This window comes from Lagopus leucura, unplaced genomic scaffold (assembly GCF_019238085.1).
Source record: "Lagopus leucura isolate 7727_CA_CO unplaced genomic scaffold, USGS_WTPT01 Super-Scaffold_100159, whole genome shotgun sequence".
In the NCBI taxonomy this organism is placed as follows: domain Eukaryota; kingdom Metazoa; phylum Chordata; class Aves; order Galliformes; family Phasianidae; genus Lagopus; species Lagopus leucura.
In genome coordinates this window covers 9,748,793-9,774,972 of record NW_024962335.1, presented here as the reverse complement: position 1 = coordinate 9,774,972, position 26,180 = coordinate 9,748,793, and the positions used below count along the sequence as shown (strand labels likewise).

General features: G+C 37.1%; 1 protein-coding gene across 1 annotated transcript in view; it reads left to right on the top strand.

The window, feature by feature from the left end:
• The first annotated feature begins 775 nt into the window (after nucleotides 1–775).
• The window catches only part of NUP205 (nucleoporin 205), a 43,541-nt gene continuing 18,136 nt past the window's right edge, over nucleotides 776–26,180 (top strand). Inside the window, exons 1-23 of the mRNA XM_042890067.1 lie at nucleotides 776–849; nucleotides 3,847–3,989; nucleotides 4,274–4,445; nucleotides 5,390–5,534; nucleotides 6,440–6,599; nucleotides 7,745–7,973; nucleotides 8,141–8,305; nucleotides 9,077–9,252; nucleotides 12,092–12,208; nucleotides 13,748–13,885; nucleotides 14,413–14,563; nucleotides 15,280–15,485; nucleotides 16,667–16,849; nucleotides 18,070–18,120; nucleotides 18,500–18,709; nucleotides 19,697–19,796; nucleotides 20,783–20,920; nucleotides 21,177–21,366; nucleotides 22,140–22,260; nucleotides 23,232–23,313; nucleotides 23,714–23,878; nucleotides 24,952–25,076; nucleotides 25,934–26,048. Coding sequence (XP_042746001.1) covers nucleotides 822–849; nucleotides 3,847–3,989; nucleotides 4,274–4,445; nucleotides 5,390–5,534; nucleotides 6,440–6,599; nucleotides 7,745–7,973; nucleotides 8,141–8,305; nucleotides 9,077–9,252; nucleotides 12,092–12,208; nucleotides 13,748–13,885; nucleotides 14,413–14,563; nucleotides 15,280–15,485; nucleotides 16,667–16,849; nucleotides 18,070–18,120; nucleotides 18,500–18,709; nucleotides 19,697–19,796; nucleotides 20,783–20,920; nucleotides 21,177–21,366; nucleotides 22,140–22,260; nucleotides 23,232–23,313; nucleotides 23,714–23,878; nucleotides 24,952–25,076; nucleotides 25,934–26,048 — 3,310 coding nt within the window. The 5' untranslated portion in view covers nucleotides 776–821. The remainder of the gene's footprint in view (nucleotides 850–3,846; nucleotides 3,990–4,273; nucleotides 4,446–5,389; nucleotides 5,535–6,439; nucleotides 6,600–7,744; nucleotides 7,974–8,140; nucleotides 8,306–9,076; nucleotides 9,253–12,091; nucleotides 12,209–13,747; nucleotides 13,886–14,412; nucleotides 14,564–15,279; nucleotides 15,486–16,666; nucleotides 16,850–18,069; nucleotides 18,121–18,499; nucleotides 18,710–19,696; nucleotides 19,797–20,782; nucleotides 20,921–21,176; nucleotides 21,367–22,139; nucleotides 22,261–23,231; nucleotides 23,314–23,713; nucleotides 23,879–24,951; nucleotides 25,077–25,933; nucleotides 26,049–26,180) is intronic.

The following is a 26,180-nucleotide window of genomic DNA, read 5'->3' as shown; positions in this document are numbered from 1 at the left end:
TTTAGATGCCCCACACTCGCTAGCAAAGTTGTTCAAAAAATGTAGCTTACTGCTTTTAAGTGGATTGCACTGCTTTAATTATCTGTATTTTAAACAAGGGTCAAAATAAGCACCGCAGAACATTTACAAATTATTTTCACGAATACTTCAGTTTGCAGACATAGAAACACAAACCACTCTTGTTTGGGGGAAAAGAAAAACAGCATATTTTTTTTCATGAAGAGAACGTTATACTAACACCCTGCTGCAGAAACTGACTTCAGGCATCCTTCTGTAATTAACACAGGTGGGACGCGGAAGATCCCCTGTAGCATGATAAGAATCCCTCTTCCTGAATGAGGAAATGAATGAAATAAAGGTGACTTCATTATTTACATTACACGAAGGAATCCGGAAGCGCAGCACGCAATACGGCGCTCCCCGTATGTCGGCAGGAGCCGCGCCGCCCCGCGCTCTTGGCCGCCCTCCCGCGGGCAGCGGGACGAGTCTAGCCGAGCCTCGGCCTTCCCTTCTCCTTGCCGCAGCCGGCGGACGGCCGCGGCGCGCCTACAACTCCCGTCAGGCCACGGCGTAGGGTTTAGGCCCCGCCGCACGGCGGCCTCGGGCTGCCGCTGCCGGGGTGAAGCGGCGTGAAACGGCGTTCGCTGATCCTCACAAGCACCGGGGTGGGAGCGGCTGTGGGACCTCGCCCCGTCCGGCAGGGAGGCGAGCGGAGCGGAGCGGCGCTCCCCCACTCTCCGGAGGCGCCGCCGAAGGCAGCCCCGCGGCCCGTGGGCCTTCTGCGGGTGCGGCGGCGGCGGCCCGCGCCTCCTCTCGCCAAGATGGCGGCGCCGTTGGCGGTAAATTCGGGTAAGAGGAACCCGCGCAGCCCATCCTCGCACTTCTGGGTGGCGGCGCCGGGCGCGGCTTTGCTGGGCGAGTGGCTGAGTTCCGCCCGCCCCGCGCCGGACGGGAGAGAATAGCGAGGCACCCGGTTCTCGGGACCCCCGGGGTGGGGAGGGAGGGCTCCGTGCGGGCCTGGCTCGGCCGTCAGGGCTGCGGAAGGTGCGAGCTGCCACCCTGCCCGGGTGCTGCTGAGAGCGGCCGCTCGGTTCGGGGTGGGCTGTGCTAACTTAGTGAGTTTGTACTGCGCTCTTAATAGCATGTGTAATAAAATGCAAAAAAACCCAACCAACCAAAAAAACAAACAGCAGACAAACCAAACGAGAACAACCACCAAACCGAAAGCTACGTCTGATCTTTGAATGGTGCTGTGTAGAGCCAGGAGTTGGATTTGGTGACCCTTATGGGTCTCTTTCAGCTCAGTATGTTCTGTGATTCCTTGTCACACGGTCTAGCACCTCCCCTCTGAAGCAGGGCCAGTTTAGTGCAGCGGCCTGGGGCTTTGATCCAAATGAGTTTTGGGCGTTTTTGAGGATGGGGATTCTCCCAGAAAACACTGTGGGCCTCTGCTCAAATGTTTGACAGCCCTCGTGGTAATTTCATTTCATGAGAGCTAATTCTTCTCCTGGATTATCTCTTTATTTTCTGTGCCCAGTGCCACTAGGTAGTTGAAGAGAACAAGCTGCTGTTCCCCCGTTAGCCTTTTATTCTTAAGACTGAAGAATGGCAGTTCTTTCAGCCTTCTCCTCATTCCTTGTGTTCTCTGCCTGCCTACTATATTGTCTTGCTTGGTCTGGAAAGCTCATAACTCAGCACAGTACTGGAGCTGGAGCAGTACTGTCTCAGAGATTACTTCTGTGCAGAGGCTGCCCCTTCTGTGAGGATGTTCAACTTCTTGTCTGTCAGGACACATGGGTGCTTAACTATAAAGTTGCCTTCTCCAGCCTGTATCGTTGCATAGTTATTCGCTCTCAGGTGCAGGACTTTGCATTTGCTAGACTTGAACTAAGTTAAAATGGAAAGCACAGAGACATTCTGAAAAGCGATTGTGACTATGACTACTAGAATGTGGTTACGGCCAGAAAGTAGTGTATGTCATAGTGAGGCACCTAATAAAGCCATCAGATTTTAAATGCTCAACTCCCACATACAGCAAGGAATCGACTTACATAAAAGGTGTCTTGATCTAAATGAAACAATTACACCCTGTGCCCCCACCTCAGAAAATGTTAATAAAACAGTCTTCATCTGAGGGTGAAGGATGAGTGGTTATTCCTACAATCCCCCAGAGTCTGAACAGTGACTTTGTTAAAGTGAAAATGGTTTAATTCAAGTGGGTCTAGACTTTCTTGTTACGTATTTGTACAACTAATTCTTTAGCCTTACAGATAAAAGAAAAATAGATGCAGAAGGTGGAAACTTGTACACGAAAGACAAGATAAAAATTAAGCCAGATGTAGCATTAGAACTAGTGGAGATTTTGCCTTAGATTATAATGTGTTGTTTGTACAGTACAGACCTAGCAGGAACAAATGTATAGCTTCACAGAAAGTTCAGGCATAAGCATCAGCTACTGTTGTCAAAAGAAGCAGCCCAGCTTGTTCTTGCATGGCATGATGGGCAGTCCTTCTAAAACTGAAATAACAGTTTTTCAAAAGTTAGTATGGTCACTAGATAAATGACCCAGTTGATTTTCATCCTGGTTGTTTATTCCTTTCTCTGCACATCTTTGTGCTTATATAGTTTATGCCTGTCACAGAGCAAACTGGGTTATAGATGTGATCATTCTTTTGGTAGTGTCTTGTGTGTAGAATCTGAAACTTCCATGATTACAGATGATCCTTAACAAGGGAAACATTTTGGTACTTCTTGTAATGTGGGCCTTATAATCTTGAGTGTTTCTTTTCTCTCTGTTTTTTTTTAGTGGGCTGTTAATTCTAGGTGGCAGTTGTCACTGTACAGGGTGATACTGCTAGAAGTCTGAGGAATAGGTTGGCATACTGTTTTCATGAGACCTGAGGCTCATGGGGAAAATTTTAGTGTAGTCTTCATACTGCTAACTTTGGTTTGTGAATGATGCTGCTTCTAGTGAGTACTGAATTTGGGTTTGGAGTATGCAGAGGAAACTTCTTTTCAGTATTGAGGAGGAGGAGAGATTCTGCAGTAGGGTCAGACTTGACTTAAATTTGTGATTGCTGGCTTCCAGAAATAACCTAGTCTCTTCTCAATGTACTGAGGTACTTATTTGTGCTGATCTATTTCTATTAAAGCAAATTCACATCTTTAAGAAACTGATGCAGAATGACAGCAGAAAATGTGTTATGAATCCAAAGTATTTTTTTTTTTTAAATTGGAGTGAGAAGGGTGAACAAATGTAAAAATGTCTTTAGGTTTATGATTTCTATTATTTATATAACATTGTCTTTATACTTATATTTTATTCTGCATAGTCTGATGATGCATCACGTTTGGATAGCACAATTGTTTGCTCATAGTCTCTCTTATTGAGTATTTCATTGTTTTGGTCATTCTACCAAAAACAGAAAGCAGGAAGCCTGCCTTGCTGAATTTCATTCAGCTTCAAGTTCTGCTGCTCAGTTTGTACTTATTCTTTAATCTTACTGAAGTCTGTTGAATTTCTTAGGTATATAAGGACACAAGGTGGTGATTTTCAGCCCCAAATCTTACCTGCTTGCATCGTCTCGTCTGTTTCTCTAAATCTCTAAATCAATTAGGTTTTATACTAGATGATTGTTGTTTTGTGTACTGTAGGAGGCAAAATATATTTTGCTTGATATGTGTAACAATCCATACTTGTCAAGCTGGGACTGTCACAAAAAAAAGCCTGTTGAAAATACTATATGAAGAATTCTTCCTATTTCAAATGCTTTTTCTTTTTGTTTTATTTCTTTCTATTTTTAAAAATTTCTATTTTTATTTCTGACAATGTTATTTTCCTTTTAGCTGCCAGCTTGTGGGGTCCGTATAAAGACATATGGCAAACTGTAATGAATGCCATTTGGAAAAGGCAACCTGAAGCTATTCATCGCCTCGACCAGGTCTTAAAGAAACACAGATCTGACTTCATTTCTCTCTTCAGAAATCCGGTACTGGACTAATTTAATTTTCAGCTCCGTTATTTTCAGTAAATTAACAATGTTTGTATAATGCTGTTTTTGCTATGTTCTAACTACAAGACCATTGCTGTGCAAGTGTAAAGCATTTTTAGGATGCCTTTGGTATCTTCGTGTTTAAAAATGCTGCCTTTGTTTTTAAGATGACAATCTAACCTGTCAGAACTGTATTTGTGAGGAAGGATTAAAGTGTAAAGCTTCATTCGGTTTTTCAGCTTGCCATTTTGAGTAACTTCCGATGCTTGTTTCTCTTCCAGCCAAAGAATGTTCAGCAGCACGAGAAAGTTCAGAAAGCAAGTACAGAAGGGGTTGCTATCCAAGGTCAGCAGGGAACCAGGCTTTTGCCAGAGCAACTCATCAGAGAAGCCTTTATCCTCAGTGACCTCTTTGATATCGGAGAGTTGGCAGCTGTTGAGCTTCTTCTAGCTGGTGAGAAGGGAAAATATTTAAGAGCTGGACAAAGCCAGCTTAAATAGAGTCTTCCTTTTTATCTTAAGTGATGCTTAACATGAATGCATGATTCTGTCAAGACCTGACTTTCCTAACATCTAGTATGGTCTTAAAGTGATCTCTACTACCTGCTATCATTTAACATAAAGGCAGTGTTCTGAACTTTTCTGTTTATATCTTATGCAGATTTTGCAAAAGGGAGTAACATGATTTTTTAAAATAATTTATTTGTCTATCACTGAATTTAAGCATAGTTTTAAAATAATTTAAATAGTTTAAAAGTAGACATTGGTTCTGGAAATTATGTATTAGTTACGTATTATTATGTAGCTGCATTTAGTTATAATCTAATAAATGATTAATAAGGGATGTATTCTGGAAAGAATCTTCCAGATAAAAAATTGATTTCAATGTTATTAAAATATAACATCTTAATTATCATTATTAGTTAGGTTCATCATTAACTTTTTTTCAAATTCATAAGGAAATGGCTTGTTAGTTTTGTCACGTTTGGAAAGACACCTTGAAGCCAGTCTCAATTTTTATTTGGAACTTGTTTGTTTTTATGTAAATTGAGGCAGAAAATTCCATTTTGAACAGAAGAAAACTATTTTTCTGGTAATTAGCTTGATCTGGTTATTAAGATAGGCAGATATTGCAAATACTATTTGAACTATGTTATTTATTGACTTGCACTTCTACTCTTAAGCTTGTGAAATTTTTAATAGTTGAATATGAGTTTTAATATCATCCAAAATACCTATAATTTCTTGGAAACACCTGAAACAAATCAAAGTGATGGTAACAATGCTTGCCTTGAATGCTATGTTTATGTTTCAATTAGAAATAAAGCGATGCAAAGCTGTTATCAAAATGCGTATGCTCAAATTTCCTTGGATATTCTGTGCATTTTCACTCAATAGGAGAACACCAGCAACCTCATTTTCCTGGCCTTACAAGAGGTCTTGTGGCTGTGCTGTTGTACTGGGATGGAAAAAGATGCATAGCTAATTCACTACGAACCCTCATCCAGTCACGCCAAGGCAAGACTTGGACACTGGAACTCAGGTCTGTATTAGGGTTAGCTACTTTTAATGCTTTTAAAATGGTTTAGACTTGTGGGAATGCAGATATTCTCAGGTTTGTCTTACTTATAACTGAATGCTGTAGCTTTCATGCTTAAACATAACGTTCTCTGTCTTAGTGATACGCTTAACAGATTATGAGGATACCCATTTTATTTTCAGTTCTTTCATACTGCTTCAGCTTTTAGCAGTGTTTTGCTTCACACACCCTCCCAGTTAGTGCTGCTCAAACCAGTGATGATTACTCAGTATTTGAGAGACTGAATTTCTGCCTGTGCTGTGTTCTGACTTCCCACATCCCACAAAGCAGAGAATTGTGCTGCTGCCTCTACTTAAAATGGATGCACTGTCCACTGGCGAGCATAATGGTTTTTTTTGACTAAAACCATTATGCACTCTTTAGTTCCAGTGCACAGTGGTTGCTTAAATAGAGAAAGAATAAAATAATGTGTTATGGCATAAACTTAAATTCTGCAACTTAAAAGAAAGTATTGCTTTAAAAATTCTGCTGCTTCTGTAGGATGTATATAATTGGACAAATGCATTTGCTAGTGAGAAAGAGCAAATGTGAGCTTATGAATTATGTACATCTTATATAAAATACTTTTGCCTTTTGATAGAAATCTTAACCTACCTAATCCATGTTGTACTCTCCTCATATTCCATGTTCTTGAACCTAGTTACCTACAGACTTTGTATCCATTCAGCGTGTTTTGAGAGCGCTGCTTACTCATCACTGATGTACATTTGATTATTTTATATATATAATGTAGGTGTACATTTTATGTCAGCTAGCATATGCAGTTGATGGGATTCATTGTTTTAGAATTCCTCTGGGACTGAGAATAATATGATTAATAGTTAAATTTATATTTCTCTCTGTTACAGTCAAGAGCTAGTGTCCATGACAACACGCTTTACAGATGACCTAATGGAGCAGGGTTTGACTCAAAAAATCCTCACACTCGTGTCTCAAATTGATTTAAACCATGAATTTGATAAACTCCAGAGGGAGCGAGGATTGGGCAGTGAGAAACATCGCAAAGAGGTAAAGAGGGGACTGGGTGTAATTATTCTTCCAAATGACCGCATAGGGCAAAATGTCGTTAGATCACAAGGAGATAAAGATAGATTTTTTTTTTTTTTTTTTTTTTTTTCTCCCTACTTTCTGGTTTCTTTACCTTTGGAAGCATGGTTACTATTTGAGACACAAAGGTAATTACTCATACTTACTTGGTAGTAATCCAAATTACTACCAGCATTTCTGTTTCTGTGTTCCTCCTTTTTATTAGGACACACGTTATCTTTAATGAAGAAGATGAATTAAAGGCTGTATAGAAGAAAATGTAATATTTATATGTAATGAAATTTTCTTTCGCTGTTTTATTCTTAAGAATGTAAATTTAACCATCTGCTTTCATCACCACCATTACCACCACTTAAAAAAAAAAAAAAAAAAAAAGGAGTAGAATACAATAAAAATAGAAAAATAAAATTCACAAATGTTTAGAACGGATTGAAACCAGGTCTAGTCAGGCAAATAATTCATTTTTTAATTATCCATTTATGTTAATGTGATCAGAAGCATCTCAAATTGTAAGCATTAAAAACTGCTTGAAAACTAGTTCTCATTTTTGTATTCCTTGGAATTAATTGAGACTAGAACTAGCAGTAGGGTGTATTTGCAATAGTAAGATTTTAAACATTTAAATATTTTATCTCCTGCTCTTTCTGATATGTGATGTATCTAAAAATTATTCTATGATGTAATCAGTTAATTTATTTTCTGCCAAGTAACCAGTTTTATATTTTTGCTACTTATGTAGAAACTATGCAAAGAATTTCCTTGTAGTTTTCTGTATGTACTGCGTTTATTGCTGCAAAAATTCTGTGTAGATTCATGCCTCTGGACTTTGACTGTCATGCTGGTTTGCATATTGTCATAATCAGAGATATCGTGTTACATCTCACATGAAATGGCAGGAAGTATGAAGGCATTTAACAGGAAGAAATGTGCCTTTTGTTGTTTAACAACGAAAAAAATATCAGCATTGTCTCCTGCTGTTTTTAGAGTTGTTTTTCACTTACTGTAGTCGTAATAATTGACTGTAAAAGTCAAATGGAATGTGTTGCTAGTACATTTATATGCTCTTATTGCTAGTACATTTATATACTCTTATTTCTTTTGAAAAGGTTTCTGACCTCATCAAAGAATGCCGGCAGTCCTTGGCTGAAAGTCTCTTTGTCTGGACCTGCCAGTCACCGCTGAGTAAGGATGACACCCTAATCCTCATAAGTTACTTGGAGAAAGTAACAGTAGAAGCTGATGGCTCGTTGGACAGCGTCAACTTGTCTCTTCTCATGGCACTCCTCTACTGCTTTGATGTCAGCTTTCTGGAACAAGGCACAGAGGATCGTGAAGGTAACGCTGACAGATCTCTTTCTCAGGGAGGTTATACTGTGCAGATGGATACATTGTTATTTAACCAGTTTTGTTATTTGTTTATAACAAATTGGTAGAATTTTGCATGTTTGTTTCCACGTTCACGGGGTGATGGTGTTGCATTTGTGGCTTTGTTTTTCTTCAAGATTTGATGCACCGGCTCCCTCTACTAGCAGAAAGACAGTACATAGCAACAATACACACTCGTCTTCAGGAGTCTCAGCCTTGGAAACTACCGGGCTTACAAGCGACGGTTAGATTAGCCTGGGCACTGGCTTTACGAGGAATATCCCAGTTGTCTGACGTGACAGGTAAATTACCCCAAAGTCAGTCGCTGCACTTCATTATTCTGAGCTTGCAAGTCAAAGTATGTTGACTTCTAGAAGTAATGGTATTTGCTTTTGTGATAAAGCTGCTGTTGACACTCCTGCTAAGCTTTCTCAGTATGTGCATTTGGTTGTTGCTCTGATACATACACAGATTTAGAAATCATTAGTCATTAGACATTAATATTGTATAGTGTCTCATTGAAGTGAAAGGGATTTTAATACGTTGAAAAATGTGAAAAATTGCATCTTATCTGCTTTAATAGAACTTGAAACTGAAATTAAAAATAGATTCATGTTTATGACTTTTTGCCTCTGGAGATATTAAACCTCAGTATCTTAAGAGGACAGATCTCTTTTTTTTTTTTTTTTTCTCCTGTACTTCACAAGCTGTCCATGTTCCCTACTAAGTCAGAATCCAGTCTTCTACAGAATATTTGTTAAAGAAATTGTAAACATTGTAATTTACGTTAAATTAAGGTTGGTTTGTACTTCTTAGTTCACAGCCTTAGATTTGGTCAGGTAAACGCATTATGCTCTTTATCTTACTTGCAGAAGAAAATTGAAACTACTACCCTACATTAAATTGTCTTTTCTGGTCTGGAGTTTTCCTGCGCAGTGGAAAAAAGGCTTAGTGGATAGAAGCATGCTGGCTTGTTTTTCAGACAGATATTCTGAAATATGTTACTTTGTTAACAGATAGTTGTGATTTATTTTTTCTGTATACTGTAATTTATTTTTTTTTCAATCGCTCAGCTCTTGCAGAATTCACTGAGGCAGATGAAGCCATGGCAGAGCTAGCGGTTGCTGATAATGTCTTTCTGTTCCTGACGGAATCTGTTGTGGGATCTGAAAATTTCTACCAGGAGGAGTTTTACATTCGCAAGATTCATAACCTCATCACAGACTTCCTTGCGCTCATGCCAATGAAAGTAAGCTTTTTTCTGCAAATAGCAGTTCTTGAGGAATGTGGCCATGTGTTCTATAGTTCAAAACTTAGGTCAGAAAATGTAGAGAATCTGACATCAGCCTTCAAAACTCTTTTGTGGAATCCATAACATTTGGGATTTGTTTTCCACAGTGAAGCACTTTAAAAACCATGTTTTATTTCAGTGTGGTGAGATTTGCAAAGCAAGCTATTGTGGTGGTTGTGGTTTGGTTTTGTTTTAAATGCTCAGAATCTAAATGAATTCTGAGGTTGTTGGCGCTATGTGTACTTTTTATCTTTTTTTTTCTCTTCTGATACAGGCAATAGTATAACCTAAAGGAACAGACTGTTTTTGTCCTTCATTGTTTATTTCATTCTTCTATTGACAAACTTTTGCATGTTTAAAGGGAAGGATTCTGCTATTACTTTCAGTACCACCAGTTGTTGGTTGAAGAGCTAGAACAGAAATGCTGCAAAAGGGGTTTTAAAAAGTTTGAAGCAGTTACAACAGTTTTATTTGTGTAAGAGCTCATATCTGGGCATGGAAAATTAAAATTCTATGGAAATACTTTTATTTAATTGATAGAAGCTTTATTTTGTGACCTTCATTGTGGTGAGCTGTAACTGGAGTTGTAAATAATTACTTATTTCAATGAGGGAAAAGAAGGAGGATTTTAAAATACATTATGTTCTCGTTCTGCCAGTTTACAATGAACAATATTGGCAGGAACACATTATTTGAGCCTTGAGAATCTCCGAGTGCACATATAATCAAGCTGGAGATAGCTTTTATCTTTAATTCTAATTTATAATCTGTTGGTTTTATGTGTTGTTTTCTGAAGCTGTCTGTTTAACTCACAGAATATCCATAGAACAAATGTCATTTCAAGCAAATTTTTGTAGATAACTTTAGCAGTGTACTTCTGCTGCAGTGGTTGCCTGCGTATAAAACTTACTGCATTGTAACAGACTTTGGACTTTGTTTGAAGGCTGCCTACAGTGGTGTATTCTGTAATACAGAAGCAGTAGCCCTTAGGAATATTTTGAGTAGATGAGCAGTATGTGAGGTGTAAGTTATGAAAGTTCCTCGAACAGTCAGGTGCTAACACGTTTGAATCTGGGAACTTTTTTATGATGGCTTTTCTTTTTTATGAGGTAGTTCTGAGGAGAGCGATGTTTCACCAGAGATGAAATAATGTTCTTGTGTTTGTACCAAATTCCATGAAAGAGATATAGGCAGATTATTTGAATGAAGGTGGAAGAGCTGGGGACTGACTCAGGCTCAAGTTGCTGACTTCATAGTTGCGCATCTGGCCCCGTTTCCTGTATCCCAGAGAGCTGCATGAAAACCCCAAGGCTGTTTGTTGGTTTGTTGTTGTGTCTCTCTTTGTTGAACAATGGAATGGCAGGCTCTAGGAAGAGTACTTCAGTTTTTTTGCTTTGGTTCAGACCTGTGGTTTGTTGCACTTCATGCCTAATTATGAAGAGAGATTCTTCACTAGAAATAGGATTTTGTAAGAAGTCCAGGGACAAAATTCTGAACACTGGCTCATATTCCTGCTTGACAGAGGCCAGTGCCAGTTGTTTTAGGGGAAAGAATCATTGGCAGGCAATTAGAATGTAGCTGTAGAAAGGATTCTTTTGTTCAGCTACAGTTATTCAGTACTTAGCTTATGAGTTACTTCTATTGAGTCTCAATTTTTAGGGAAATAGAAATGTTTGCTTTGCAGGGTCCCTTTTCTATTAAGATACTTATAATCTTTGTTTAGTTTTATTTAAATCTGTAACTTGGTATTTTATTAAATCTTCTGTATAGTTCTAGTACATGTGCTGCTTGTCAGTGATGGTTTGGATAAATCTTTTGGTTGACTGCATTATACTTACAATTTTACAGTTAGCTTTAGTAACTTAGATAATTCACTATTTCACTTACCATCACTGTTTTGTCCATGTATTGGTTTTGTTAGTATACTGGTTTAGATACTTTGCTCTTACCCTTTCATAGTTACCCCTAATTTTAACTGGCTTTCTGAGACAACTCAGTTCTTTAGCTGATAATCCAGTTCTGCAGTTCAAGTTATATTATAGAGGTGTGAACTTATCTCTGTTGGGCATCAGTGCATTTTAATTTGCGGTGTGTGGAATTGGCTGCTTCTCAATCTTTGTTTAACAGAACTGAGCTTTTATCCCATGGCTTTTTTATCCCATGGCGTGCTTTGTGAGAGGCTTTTTGACAACAAAATTAAATCCTTTTTTTTGTTGTTGTTTTTTCTTTTTTTTTTTTTTTTAAGTAAATGGTATTTTTGGCACTTTTGTTTTTTGGTAATTTTGCAGGACTGACTAAAATACTGTTTTGTTTTTTTTTTTCCTCATTGCTTCGTTTTTTTTTATTATAATGCTATTAGTTGGTATAGACATTATTCCTACATCCAAAGCAATTGCACCAATCCAAAACGTTTCAAAAGATGAACTAGCTGTACTTAGAAGTAGCCTTAGGCTGCTAAGAAAGGTGCAGTCCAGAGATCTTTCTATAGAAGACAGTATTTCCTGGTATTTTCTAATACTCTTTACTCCCTTTGGATCACAGCCAAACATTCTATGAAATTTAGCTAACTTTATCTTCCTCTCAAAATAAAAAAAAAAGGATTTACCTTTTACAGCCAAACCAGGGCATCTGGTGAAGTCAGGGCCTTGGCGGTAAAAATGTGATGGAAGAAATCTTGGAGTGTAGGATGTGTTATAAATAAATCAATGAAATTTTAGAATTTGCTTATTTCTGCAATTGTATCTCGTTCTTAGCTAAATACAGAATGGTATTTTTCTCCAATTCTTAAATTGCATAGGTGAAGCAGCTGAGAAACCGTGCTGATGAAGATGCTCGCATGATCCACATGAGTATTCAGATGGGAAACGATCCGCCTATTTCTCTTCGGAGAGATCTGGAGCATTTAATGCTTTTAGTAAGCCTTATTTTCTTTTGAATTATCATAGGAAAAAAGTGTCACTTTCCTTATTCATCAGAAAGCCTGTGTTTGAATGATAAACTTCAGTGCTGGGTCTTGCCCTCTTTGGATCGAATTTTTTTTCTTACATAAGCATTGACCCTTGTTGTAAATTTTTGTGGAAAGAGTGTACTGGCCTGCCTTCTGATGTTGAAGCATCAGTTCTTTCCTGTTTAGTGAGTAAATACTGCATTGTTTCTCCTGGTGGAAAAATTATTGAGCTGTTGTTATTGTAGAAAACGTTACACATCTATAATTTAACTTATAGCAAGATTTCCTTAAAATAACTGTTTTTTTAAGCGTAATACATCATAATATATGTTATATTATAGATTATTATGTGATATATATTATAAACACATTATTTTAATGTAACTTAGAAACAACCTTTATTCTTAAAATTCTTATTGTTGAAGTTAAGATCTGACAAAAAGAATTTAAGTTCTAAACACCTGTGTGTATAGATGCCTTACTGTTCACCCAGTGTTTGATCTTTCTGTAATTGTTCAAAATTTTCTGTAGTAAACAGGGAGAAAACTGGTTCTTTTTCCCCATTATTGCCAATTAATCTGATAATGATTTAAATAATTCTTTCTTATGTGTGATGTATTTGTAATGAGACTTTTGAAAGACTACTTTACATTTGCTATAGAGAAGGCCAGGCAAGGTGACCCCTGTAAGTCCAATGCAGGAATTGCAAATTCCATCATTTCCCTTGTTATGACCAATTTTGGAATAAAGGTCTTTTTGTTACTGTCCTATTTTTTTAATAAAAGGAAGAAAACAGTCTATATGTTTAGTTAAACATTAGTCACTAAAGTTGCCTCATGACACTTAAAAAAGATCAGAAAGAAATTTTAAATTTAGTGACTGTGTTTTATATTTTCTGTTCATTTATAATTTAAAAACATGTATGTATTTCCCACTAACTAGCATGCAGATGTACAAGTGTGCAGTTCTAAATATAGCAGTCTTTAATGTAGGGACTGCTTGTCCCTTTAAGATGTTGGGCATTGCAAGAAATGGTTTTAATGAAATATTTTCTTGAGTAGCTCTGAGGTATGTAGTAAAGCTATCTGAAGAGCTAGAAGTGAAAATTATCTGAGAAGTTGTATGTTCCTTTAATAGGTAAAATTTGTGATTCTGATACCAACTAGTATGTTCATAAATCAATACAAGATTTATCTTTAATGCAAGATAACAAATGGTTGCTTAAGGTGAAATGCTACTCTTTTGTTAGCAATACTTTCAACTGTAGGAATTAGAAAGTATCAAAGCTATGAAAGTTTAACATGCATGCTTTTTTTTAATTTCTCTGGCTGTCATTTGTTTTGATACTACTTTTCAGCAGCTGTCATTTTTCAGAGATTTTTAAGAAATGGAACATCGGGTGTGGAATGCTTTGTGTTTCAGATGTGTCTACAAGCAGTACTCATAGAAATAATCTTCTCATCTTTATACAGTTAATACTTTTTGTCATCCCCCTTTCTCTGACAGATTGCTGAATTGTATAGGAAGGATCCCTTTAATTTGGAACTTGCCCTTGAATACTGGTGTCCATCAGAGCCTTTGCAGACATCTACCATCATGGGGTCATATCTTGGAGTAGCTCATCAGCGACCTCCTCAGCGCCAGGTTATCTGCATTTGTCACTTGTACATTTTTTAAGTGGAAAAACATTATTTTCTTTAGTATTTACAGTTAACTTCAAATTCAAGTAATAATAGTTGCAAGCTGAAGCAATGCAATAGTGTGAGTTAAAAAAAATAAAAAAAAAAGTTTGCTATCCTTATTACACAATTACAGCTAGCCACTAAGAAGACATTATTATCTTTTCTCTGTGGCTTATCTGCATATGTCCTGTTCTGCAGGATATGGTTATTGTTGCTTACTCTAAAATGAGTTACTGCAAGTCACTCATGGTTGTCAATACATTTACTGAGAGAGTGTCTAATTAATCTCTTTAGAACTTTTGTTTTATTGCAGTTTTCTGTCTTGTGTTTTCTGTCTGATGACCTCTACACACATTTTGGTGTAATCCCCCATCCCCTATGATAACTTTAGAGTCTTTTTTCTCACTTTGCCTGCCGACTGTTTTCCTAAAATACTCTTTTTTTTTTTTTTTTTTTTTTTTTTTAAACACTGATATTTATTTGTTCTAGGTTGTCTTGTCAAAGTTTGTCAGGCAAATGGGAGATCTTCTTCCCTCCACAATTTACATCCCATACTTGAAAATGCTGCGGGGACTGGCCAGTGGGCCTCAGTGTGCTCATTACTGCTTTAGTTTGCTGAAAGTCAATGGTGGTAGTCACGGTAAGAGAAATGACACCTCAGCTCCTCCTTGTCTCTTTTTCCTTCTAATGTAATAAAATAACAAATGAAGACTCTTGTGAAATGAACTGTGGCTTTATGCTTTGCATTAGTAGTACACAGATGAAATTGAAATGTTTTGCTTGAAAATGTAATTCAGGGGAAAAAAAAAAAGGCTGATTAAGTTATTGTCTGAGTACCTTAGCAACTAAATTGCTTAGCCAAGTAGTGCATTTTAAAAAGGCATGGCTTACAGCAAGATGCAAAATATTAATGTAGCTCAAGGTGAAATATAAAATAGGTAATATCTTCAACATAAGTTAGATGTATTTTAAATGTAGCTATCTTTCCCAGGGGTTTGTTTTGTTTTCCAGAAGCATTTTGAGAAATACTACACGTATAAGAAATTGTAAAAGAACAGATTGTTTTGTATTTTGCATTGGTCGAATTGGAAAGATACTTTCAAGGAGTATTACAAACATTCTGATTAATAAAATAGAAAACTTGCTTCTACTGGCTTTCTATATTAGCACTTTCATGTCTTTCTTGTCAAAGAAGCAAAATAACAAGAACATTCCAGAAACAATAGTTTTCTTTTGAACTTTATTGTTGGGTCAAGATAAGAAAGTTTTCCTTTTAAATTTAACTACCTTCCTGGTTGGCCTGTGAATGAGTTAAAAAAAAAAATATATCTTGACACCTTTTTGTCATTTTTCTAGCGGAAAACATCCAAGGAGCAGGTGGCAGCCCTGTCTCCTGGGAGCACTTTTTCCACTCTTTGATGCTTTATCATGAACACTTAAGGAAAGACTTGCCAAGCGCAGACAGCGTTCAGTATCGTCACCTGCCTCTCCGAGGAATCACCCAGAAGGAGCAGGATGGGTTAATTGCCTTTTTACAGCTGACCACTGTTATAGTGAATTGGGTAAGTGACATTTTATTTGTTATTCTTTAATCTATTGCTTTTTCATGAAGATCATAATTCAGCTGTAATGTTCACTTGACCAAAAAGATATTCAGGGCAAATTTACCGAGCAGCTCTTTTCATTTGATTAGGGAACTTGAAAAGTATGACAAATATGAAACTTTACTTCTATGACCAAACACATTGCCAATGTTACTGATTTTCTCGCTTCCCTGACACTTTCCTGTCGTGAGGATGTCCTTCAGAAGTGAGATATATTCAAAAGAAATGCTTAGAGAGTAGGAAAGTTTAAATTTAAAATATCCCCAAACCAATAATGCAAAATGTGCCATGGAGTGGCCAGAAGTGGAAATCTAAGAAAACGAAACTGCAAAGCAGGCTTTATATTTTGAATTACCTGTATAACTCGGGATACTGTGGAATTCAGTCCTTTGTATTAAAGTCCCCTCCAGGGTCTGCAGTTAGAAGTTTGAAGAATATCAGCCTAAAAATTCTGTGATTTAGCAGGATGCCCACAATTTTACTGGCACATACACAGGACAGATCAGTGAAACTAATTGGGCTTTTAAAAAGTTATCTGCTGATGTGGAGACCTGAAAGCCAAATTTGTTCAGTGAAACTTACATTAACTGTCATGTCAGCATTGAATGAGTGGAGAAAAAAGTATTATCCTAGCACTAACAAACCATAACCTAGGAAGAAGTAAACATCTGAGGATGTGAGCAGTTATCATTTAATGAGACCAGAGGCTTGATCTTGCCCAGTGCTTCAGAGTGAATCAGTGTCTCAAATGAGCTTACAACAGTGATGATCCCGCTCTTAAACTATTTCATGCAAGTTCCTAACTGATGTCCAGATAGAATTTAGGTACTTGCATAGGATTAGTTGCATGAATGTGCATCCATATAAAAAAAGAAAGGCAATTATAACAAAGTTATAATGCACATAAGTTTTCTTTATGGATAGCAGCAATTTCAGTACAATTTTAGGAAAAATTTGAATCATTACATTGGGCTTTTGTTGAATGAAAGTTGTTTGCATTGGAACGGTCTGCCATTCTCCTGATATTCTGTGCACCTCTGCAATTATCATTGCTGTTACTGAAATGTGAGTTAGAGATTATAAGTCATGAATAATCTGCAAAATTACAGCATGCAACTTTTTTTTATGTTGAACTCCAGAGTGAGAATGCTCGCTTGGCTCTTTGTGAACACCCTCAGTGGACACCAGTGGTGGTCATTCTGGGACTTTTGCAGTGCAGCATTCCTCCTGTTTTGAAAGCTGAATTGTTAGAAACTCTTACTGCTTTTGGGAAATCTCCTGAAATAGCTGCTTCACTTTGGCAATCTCTGGAATACACCCAGGTAATTTAGGATTTTCAGTGCTTACAGCTCTAGCATCCCAGTTTGATAAAATTGTCATTGTGTTTATGATTCATTTGTACCAATGGTATTACATTTTCTACTGATTTCTCTTTTCCATTATTGATTATCAGGTTTTTCACTTAGTTAAGGCAGTTCATATTTTGAAACCAGTTTGAAAATAATGGTGTGGTTTTATGTGTCAGATCTCACTGGCTCTGTACACTTTCTAAGACAGTCCAGTATATTCAATATATTCTTTCCCTCCATGTTTGTTATTAATAATTAATGTTTTACAGGTTACGTATTTTTCCATTGTGGGGTTTTTTTTTGTTTTTGTTTTTTTAAAGAATATGTGTAATATATGTGATCTCAAATGAGAATACTTTCAGTCTTGTTAACTCAAAGAATCATAAGGAATGGAATTACATTATAGTGTGCATTATAGATCAGACTCATTTCTGTTTTGTTTGGAAGAACTTGAGGCATTTAATGGCTGTTCCCAAGGGTGGATAGTGATAGAACAAGGGGAAATGGTTTTAAACTGAGACAGGAGAGGTTTAGGTTAGAGATCAGGAGGAAGGTTTTCACAGAGGATGGTGACACACTGGAGCAGGTTGCCCAAGGAGGCTGTGGATGCCCCATCCCTGGAGGCATTCAAGGCCAGGCTGGATGTGGCTCTGGGCAGCCTGGAGTGGTGGTAGGCGACCCTGCACATAGCAGGGGGTTGAAACTGGATGATCATTGTGGTGCTTTTCAACCCACGCCGTTCTATGAATCGAGCTGTGACTGCTGGCTTATTGTTAATTGCTAATTGACAGGCTCCGACAGTGATGACATCTCATAGTAGTAGTATTTTAAATGCTCACCACCTCTGCTTCCTAATTAATTACATTCCCTAAAATATACTGCTGAAAGAGATAATAAGGAAAATACCTTTTCTGTGACTACTATCAGAAGAAAATTACTAAATTAGTGAAAAACTTTTTTTTTAATGAACATGATGCAGATTTTTGAGGACGCAGAACTAGAAGTGTGTAAGTATATAATACCTAATTCAGCCTTTCAGACAGACAAATCTTAGCTTTTCAGTTTTTTAGAAGACACAGAAAACTGCTTACAGCTACAAGGTGATGAGTACCTTTTACTACTGTTAAGAATGATGGAGAAATGCTTTGATGATGTGAAGCATATTGTTTATCTGTTTTCTTTCTGTTTTGAAGATATTACAAACAGTGAGAACTCCAGGCCAGAGACAAGCAATTGGTATTGAGGTAAGAGTTTCTTTGTTCCTAGGCAGACTGTCTCATCTTCTGCATATGAGTACAGGGTAAATTTGGAGGCTTGTTACAATTTCTGGAAGTTCTATACATTTATGAATCTAGTGTAGCATTGTGCTAGTAATAGAGCAGTGTCTGAACCTTCCAGTTCCTTATTGGCACTCATCTTAAGATTTTTCCTATATTTGAGATATTTTTACTATATGTTAATACAATTCAGTTCCATTATGTTGTCCACTCTCTGGACAACAGTGCAGTGAAGTCAATTCACTGAGAATAGTTTGATAGTTGATGTCTTTATCTTATTTGTTCTTGTGTTTTTCTTTCTCGCTCAAAATCTTTGCTTTTCTGTTTTTGCTGTCCTGTTGGGAAGGTTGAACTGAATGAGATTGAATCCAGATGTGAGGAGTATCCTTTAACCCGTGCCTTCTGTCGACTCATCAGCACACTTGTAGAGAGTTCATTCCCCTCAAACTTGGGGGCAGGTCTCCGCCCACCAGGCTTTGATCCCTATCTCCAGTTCTTGAGGGACTCCGTGTTTCTTCGATTCCGCACCAGAGCTTACCGAAGAGCTGCTGAAAAAGTAATGTTTGCTTGAAATTCCTTTTTTTTCTTTCTTTTTTTTTTTTTTTTAGGATATATTGGTATATATATAATTTGAAATGATCTGGAATTGATTATGAAGTTTAGATCTGTTTGAAAAACTGTATTATATGCAAGTTTGATCCAGCACAGGTAACTTGGGGCAGTTAATTCTGTAATCAAATGATTTTTCAACTCACATGTTATTAGAACTACTTCTGAGGAGCCCGTATAAACTACAAAAGTGTTGAAGACCTAGGAAAAGAAGGGTAAAAAAAATCATTGCCTTGTGAAAAAAGCTAAATGTTTCTGACAGTGATTGTTTCTAAAAAGCTTAGAACGGAAGTGGTAAGAATTATACTGAACCTGGCACTGTGAGTGATCCATTGCTGAAGATTGAGCTTCAGCTACTTAAAAGAGCAGGCTGCTCGTAAAGGAATAATTTTTATTTCTAGATATAGTTAGGTTATGCATTCTGTGATAAAAATTATTTGAGTCAATTGGCTAATGACTTCTGAACCACACATTCTGAAATCTAAGTCACTTTTGTCCTTTCCTCCTTATTAATTCAGTGAGTGTTTCTTTCACCATGAAGCAAGGAGTTTGAATTTCCTTTTGAATGAGCATACATGCTACACTGTATTCTGAAAGCTGTTAAGGAACTGTTACCAGCTGCATACCTATAGTCTGCTTATTACTTGTTGTTTTTAGTGCATTAATATATGTAATATAGGAGAGAGGACAAAATAGACAATAAATCTGTTTTAGTGTTCCATTTTACTTCGAAAAGGAAGTTTGGCAGTTCAAATTATTTGTTGTGATGGATTAACCAAAGTGTTGTGGGATAGTACTTTAGAATGAGGCAGTCATGCTGTGTATGTGATCAACTATGTCATTGCATTCTGTTGTATTATTTGCATTCTGGTCTTGTTGCTGCAGCATTAGTCATTGTGCGTATGGTTTTTCTTTATTTTGTGATTATCTACAGTGGGAAGTGGCTGAGGTGGTACTAGAGGTATTTTACAAATTGCTGCGGGACTACGAACCTCAGCTTGAAGACTTCGTGGACCAATATGTGGAGTTACAAGGTTAATTTGTTCATTCTCTTATATTTGTTCACTGACAGATCTGTAACTTGGTTTTCTCTCGTGCCTCTATCGTGTGATCTTGTTAATACAGCAAGTAAGCAGGCAAAAAGATAAGTCGAGGCAATAAGATATTAATTAGATTATTAATAGAAGGCATTAAAAAATGTCCACATACTATGGGGAATTATACTCCTGATTCAGTAGAGCTTCATGTAAATTATTTCCAGCATCTCTAGCTCTGCCACAAACGTGTCTTACATTTCTCTTGCACTGCTGATTTGGTTAAAACCCACATTTGACACGTGAAAAAGTAAAATCCAAAATTTGGGGGGGGACTTGTTCTCCTGGATTTGTTTTTTTTTTTGGTCTTTATTTAAATCACAACTATGCTTAGGGTTAATTTAAAAGTTTATTTTTAACCTAAAGGTTAATTTAAATTTTGCTTTTATTTTATTGAGGAACTTGATGCTTCAGGCCAGTTGTTCTCTTAATTTTACATATGTTGTTGCAGCAGATAAGCAAGGGTCTTAGACTGTAAGAAACAGTGGTTCAGTGGACCTTCTCAACATTGGTTTCTGGAGATGTTTTTTGGATCTTTATGCAGGTTTTGGGAGATGTAAAGTTTTTTTTTCAGTTTACTTTTCAGTCTCACAAAACTATTTAACATAGCTATTTAACATGTAGTATAAAATCCTGTTTATCTGAATTCAAGGAAGATCAACTGAGGGAGAGTCTAACCAGTTAGAGTTGAAATCAAGCCATTAGATACTGAAGATTAATGGTAATTGGCATTACTGCTCTTTCCAAACTTTCTAAGCTACCATAATGGCTTGTCTGTAAAGAAAAGCTCTGGAGACTTTGGATGCAGTAAGTTTCATTAATTTAGAATGCTTCTAAATTCTGCTGCTTGCTTCTAGCTCAGGCTTGCTTGAATAATAGAATTTTTTCTATGTTATGTTTTTTTGTTTTTTTTCTTCTGCCTTTAGGAGATGAAATAATAGCATACAAAACACCTGGATTCAATTTGATGTATCATCTATTGAATGAGTCCCCAATGCTGGAACTGTCTTTGAGTTTGCTGGAGGAAGGGGTTAAGCAGCTGGATACTTACGCCCCGTTTCCTGGTACGTGCCTAGAATTTATTTTCCATGTAAAATTGAAGTGCATACTATATAGGATCTGAAGCTGATGCTGTATAACTTCAACTTAATTTTGTTTCTCTTCCATACAGAAACTGTGTTTTGTGGGAAATTTTCCTAGTAGTAAATAACTGATGGAATTCTTTCTTGGTACAACACCTGGTGAATTACAATGATGAATGTGGCCTGTATAACTGCTCCTTTCTTTTTCTCATTGTTCTTGTTTGTTTGTGCACTGCAGGGAAGAAGCATTTAGAGAAAGCAGTAGAGTATTGCCTTGCACTTCTAAACTTAACCCTGCAGAAAGAGAATCTGTTTATGGATCTGTTACGGGAAAGCCATCTTTCTTTAATTGTCACACCACTGGAGCAGCTGCTTCAGGGAATCAATCCCCGCACCAAAAAGGCCGATCATGTGGTGAATATCGCTAGGTACGTTCGGAGTACTGAGAAAGGAGGAGTTTTGTAGGCATGGAAGTCATTGGATCCCTATTCTTTCATTTTACCAGCTGGCGGTGCTTCTCAAGATTGGAATCTGTCTTTGTATTTTTTCTTTTTATTCTTTTTCCTCATAATTTCTTTCAGTTTTCCTTATATGCAGTGGTTCCCTGGCATATAATTTTCAATTTGACCCATACTTTGTGTGGATGTCATGGAGCAGAGGACAACCGAAAGCTGCTTTTTGTTGCTGTTGACCATTTACGTGTTTTATAGTATTGTCCATTAGTTACTGTATTGAATGTGAAACAATTGTGAATGTGAATGTGATTTGTGCCATGACTTCACACACAAACCAACACCGAATAGTAGAACAGACTGCATAAAAAAGCAGTGAGATTCTGAGAAATCAGGTTCTTTTTTTGTCTTTCTTTTGCCTTATTACTTTTCTTTTTGCATAACAGTAGTTGATGAGTAGCTAAAAAAAAGTGTGTCTTTAAAGATCCTTTTATTTTTTTACATCTTGCCTATTGTAGGAATAGGTAGCCGTTGAATTTAGATAGTCTCTGTGTTCAGTGATGCTCATTTTTGTGTGAGCTGAAGGTACTTTCTCCATGTTTCTTGTAAGTCTGTGACCAGATGCAGATATTGGATAAAAAGAATGATGAAACTTATGGGAGTCAGTATTAAATTTGCATGTCAGCATATACTTTTGATGGAGTAGTGTTAAATGCTTCAGGCATTACAGTAATCTTGTATTTTTGAAGGTATCTTTATCACGGAAACAGCAATCCTGAACTGGCTTTTGAAAGTGCCAAGATTTTGTGCTGCATTTCTTGTAATTCCAACATCCAGATAAAACTAGTTGGTGATTTCACACATGATCAGGTAAGTTGAAGTTTGTTTGTTATTCCTGATTCAAACTAGTGGAGAAATCCTAGTGCTCTGTAACATTACTTTCAGCGCTATATTTCTAGTTCAAATACATTAAAACAATCATAGAATCATTTGAGTTGGAAGGGACCCTTAACAATCAGCTAGTCAAATTCTCCTGAAATGAGCAAGATCACCTGCAGTTAGATCAGGTTGCTCAGAGCCTGGTCCAGGCTAATCTTGGACATCCCCAAGGATGGGGCATCCACCATCTCTCTGGGCAACCTGTGCCAGTGCCTCACCATCCTAATAGTAAAAAGCTTTTTCATTATATCCAGTCTAAATCTCCCCACTTTTAATTTGAAACCTTTTGCTCTTGTACTATCACAATAGAAATTGCTGAAGAGTCTGCCCCTTCCTTCTTATAGCCCCCCTTTAGATATTTAATGGCCACTGTCAAGTCTCACCTGAGCCTTCTTTTGTCCAGAGTGAAAACCCCCAGCTCTCTCAGCCTGTTCTCACAGTGGAGCTATTCCATCCCTTAGATCATTTCTGTGGCCCTGTGGATGTGCTCTAACAGCTCCATGTTTCTCCTGTTCTGTGGACTCCACTGTTTTGTCTTATCTCTGCCTATCTCCAAAAAATCTTTTACTGTGGCATGGTGACTACTTCACTAATTGAAAAAAAAAACAACACAATATCACGCGTGTTTTGCAAGAAGAAAAAAGACAGTATTCTTAGAGATACTGAGACCTTTTCTTGACTTTGTAGTCTTCAACTTCTGAGGATAATTTAGCATATGTAACAACTGTAGATTTATTTTTCTCCTGCTCAGTGGCTACTTGCTAAGCTTAGTATATACTCTTCATGCTTAGTAACCAGGTTACTAGGTTAATTTTTGTCAACAGCTTCTGTTGAGTGAATTGTTATTGTTTTTAGTACTCTTAAAATCCCCTTCATTTCCATCCTTCCATTGCTGAATGCAGAGTACAAGTCAGAAGCTGATGGCCGGGTTTGTGGAATGTTTGGACAATGAAGATGCAGAAGAATTAATTAATCCAGATGAAGGTATGTAAAAAAGGCTTCTTAAAAATGATTTACATTTATCTTTGCATAGTATGAGATTAATGAAAGAAAAGGCTTCTAAGTCAGAAAAAAACCTTTTCTTACATTCTGTAGAGACAGACCCTTAACAGAATGAAAAACACCAATGTCTGGTTAAGCTGTGTCCATTGTATGCTGAACCTAATAGAAATTGAGTATATTTTCAGAAGAGGATCATTTACCATGGCTCTGGATGTATTATTTAGAGTTTTATTAATAGTAATTTGAAACTTTGGTTCTATACTTCTCTGCACTAATATAAGCTGATGCCTTAACTTTATTGCATTTAATCTGAAATCTCTGAAAATTGTTCCATTAAATGCATTTATTTACTTCATTTCTCACTTGATCTTTTTTAATCAAGAGCTGGAGCCTGAAAAGAAGCGGGCGCGAATCCATCATGAGACAAGGATCCATATTCTGAATCTCCTCATCACGTCTCTTGAATGTAGTCCTCCCAGCCTTGCTCTGTATCTCTTGGGATATGAACTAAAGAAACCTGTCAGCACCACAAATCTGCAAGACCCAGGTATGAGTAGAAATACCTGATTTAGCATTTTTTCAGGTTTGGTGCCACCAAGGGTATCTCTTGGAAAATTCATGGGGAGAAGCAATTCCTCTGAATGTCAAGACTAAGAGAGCAAGCCTTACTCTATTCCTCAAAATCTGAGTTAAAAGATAAGTTGATACTCAGATGCAGTATTTAAACTTCAGAATTTGATCTTTTGTATAAATTTGTTTTGGAACAGACTCAAAATTAGAGTTTTGAGAGAAAATGGTGATTTAGAAGTGAAACATTCATTTATTTACTGTTTCCACGCATTGCGGTTGTGTGAGCAGAAATTCATTTTGGGACGCAGAAAATCCCTACATAAGACAACACTTAGAATTATTACACAGCTTGAGTACTACCCTGCCCCTCCTCTAAGATCAGTTTAGAGTAAGAAAAACAGTCTTGGTATTTAACAGTGCAGAAGAAAACTTGATAGAATATGTACATTTTTCATTCTTTTGTGAACTCACTTATGCATATATACAAACTTTCAAAGCAACGGGAGGGATATTTCAAATATTTCTTGAAGAGGTGTGAAAAATAGTGTGTCTTTATGATGCAGGGGATAGGGCAGAGCCAGGACAGTGCATGAATGAGGCACGGGGTTGTTCCACACCACCTGATGCCTTGCGGAATGCCATAAAGCTGTGGGGAGTTGGCTGGGGTGGGTGGGTAGCCACTGCTTGGGGATTGCTGGATGTGGCTGATGGGCAGCTTTGTTTGTCAGCAGGGCATTGGTCGGCAGGTGGCAGATAATTGGAGCTGAAGAGAAATTTCTTAAATATGTTTTGTTTGCATAATTTGTCTTTCACCAGTCTCAAAAGCCTGCAGAGTAACTATAGATGTTTTCATTTGATTTTCACTGAAAGACTTCCAGCTTTTATTTTAATTTAGAATTTTTTTTTAATATTTTTCTGATGCTCTTTGAAATTGTATGGTACAGCACAAGGTATCTGAAGAATTCAGTTTCTGTAATTCTGTGTACCAGTCTGTATTTGTCATGAAGGCAGGTAGGATCAAGAATGCTAGGAATTTTTTGTATTTTTAAGGTGTCTTGGGTTGTCCACGGACTTGTCTTCATGCTATTTTGAACATACTGGAAAAAGGCACTGAAACAAGAAATGGGCCTACAGCAGTTCAGGAATCTCCTCATCTTGCAGAACTCTGTTATCAGGTATTCAGCGTATTTTCTTTTGACAAGTTGTGAAAGGCTTTAAATACAATTAGCTGCTTCATGGCAGTGAAATGCATCATTTTTTTGTTTTTAACAAGCATCTGTCAGATTTTTTTATATATCGAACTCCTCTCCTATCTTTTCCTATATGAAAATGTTTTATCTTCCAACAACATGATAAGAGCCTGTACTCATATCAGAACTTGGAATATACTTACAAACCTAAATATTTTTATCAAGACTGAGTCTTTTGTGACCACATACCACTTTTTTTGCTTTAATGTTTGGAACTGCAATTTCCCAACAATTAAGATACTAGATAATCACAAATAAGTAAATGAAATTATTTTCCTTATTCTGCAGCAGAGACGTCTGTCTGTCTTTCTGTCTTGTCAGGGGGAGCAGGGAGGGATGACAGTTGGATTTGACATGTAAGCAAGGTTAGCTGGTGTTTGGCCTTAAATAATAAAAAACACAGCTTCATAATGCAGCTAGTCTGTGAAATCTTGTTTTTTAAATATAAATAATGAAAGTGGAAGGGGAAGGGGAAAAAAAGATGACATTTCCTGTCTTGGTGAACCTGTACCCTAAAAAAAAAATTGACGTTTAAGTGAAATGGACAAACGAGAAGGATTATTCAGTGTCATGTTGTAGGTGACTAGTTTTTGTAATTCTGCACATGCTGATAATCCTTCAACATTATAATATTTAAATACTGGCTATAATGTTTGAACATTAAAACAGTTATGTTGCTTTTGATTTATTGATTTGTTTTGTTCTTCTGTTTTTTTTTTTTTTTTTTTTTTTTTTTTTTCTGTAATAAATTCCATAAATGAATATTTGCTGTTTTTTGTCAGGTGATCTATCAGTTATGTGCATGCTCTGACACATCGGGTCCAACTATGCGATACCTGAGGACCAGTCAGGACTTCTTGTTCACTCAGCTGCAGTATTTGCCATTTTCTATAAGAGGTAACTTTTGTACGCGGATAAGATTGTGCCTGCTTAAAATTCAATGCATTCTTTGCATCTGTAGGAATCTTAGAGGAAAGATATGTACTTGTTTGTTTGTTTGTTTGCGTATACCTTCTGTATTCTAAATAC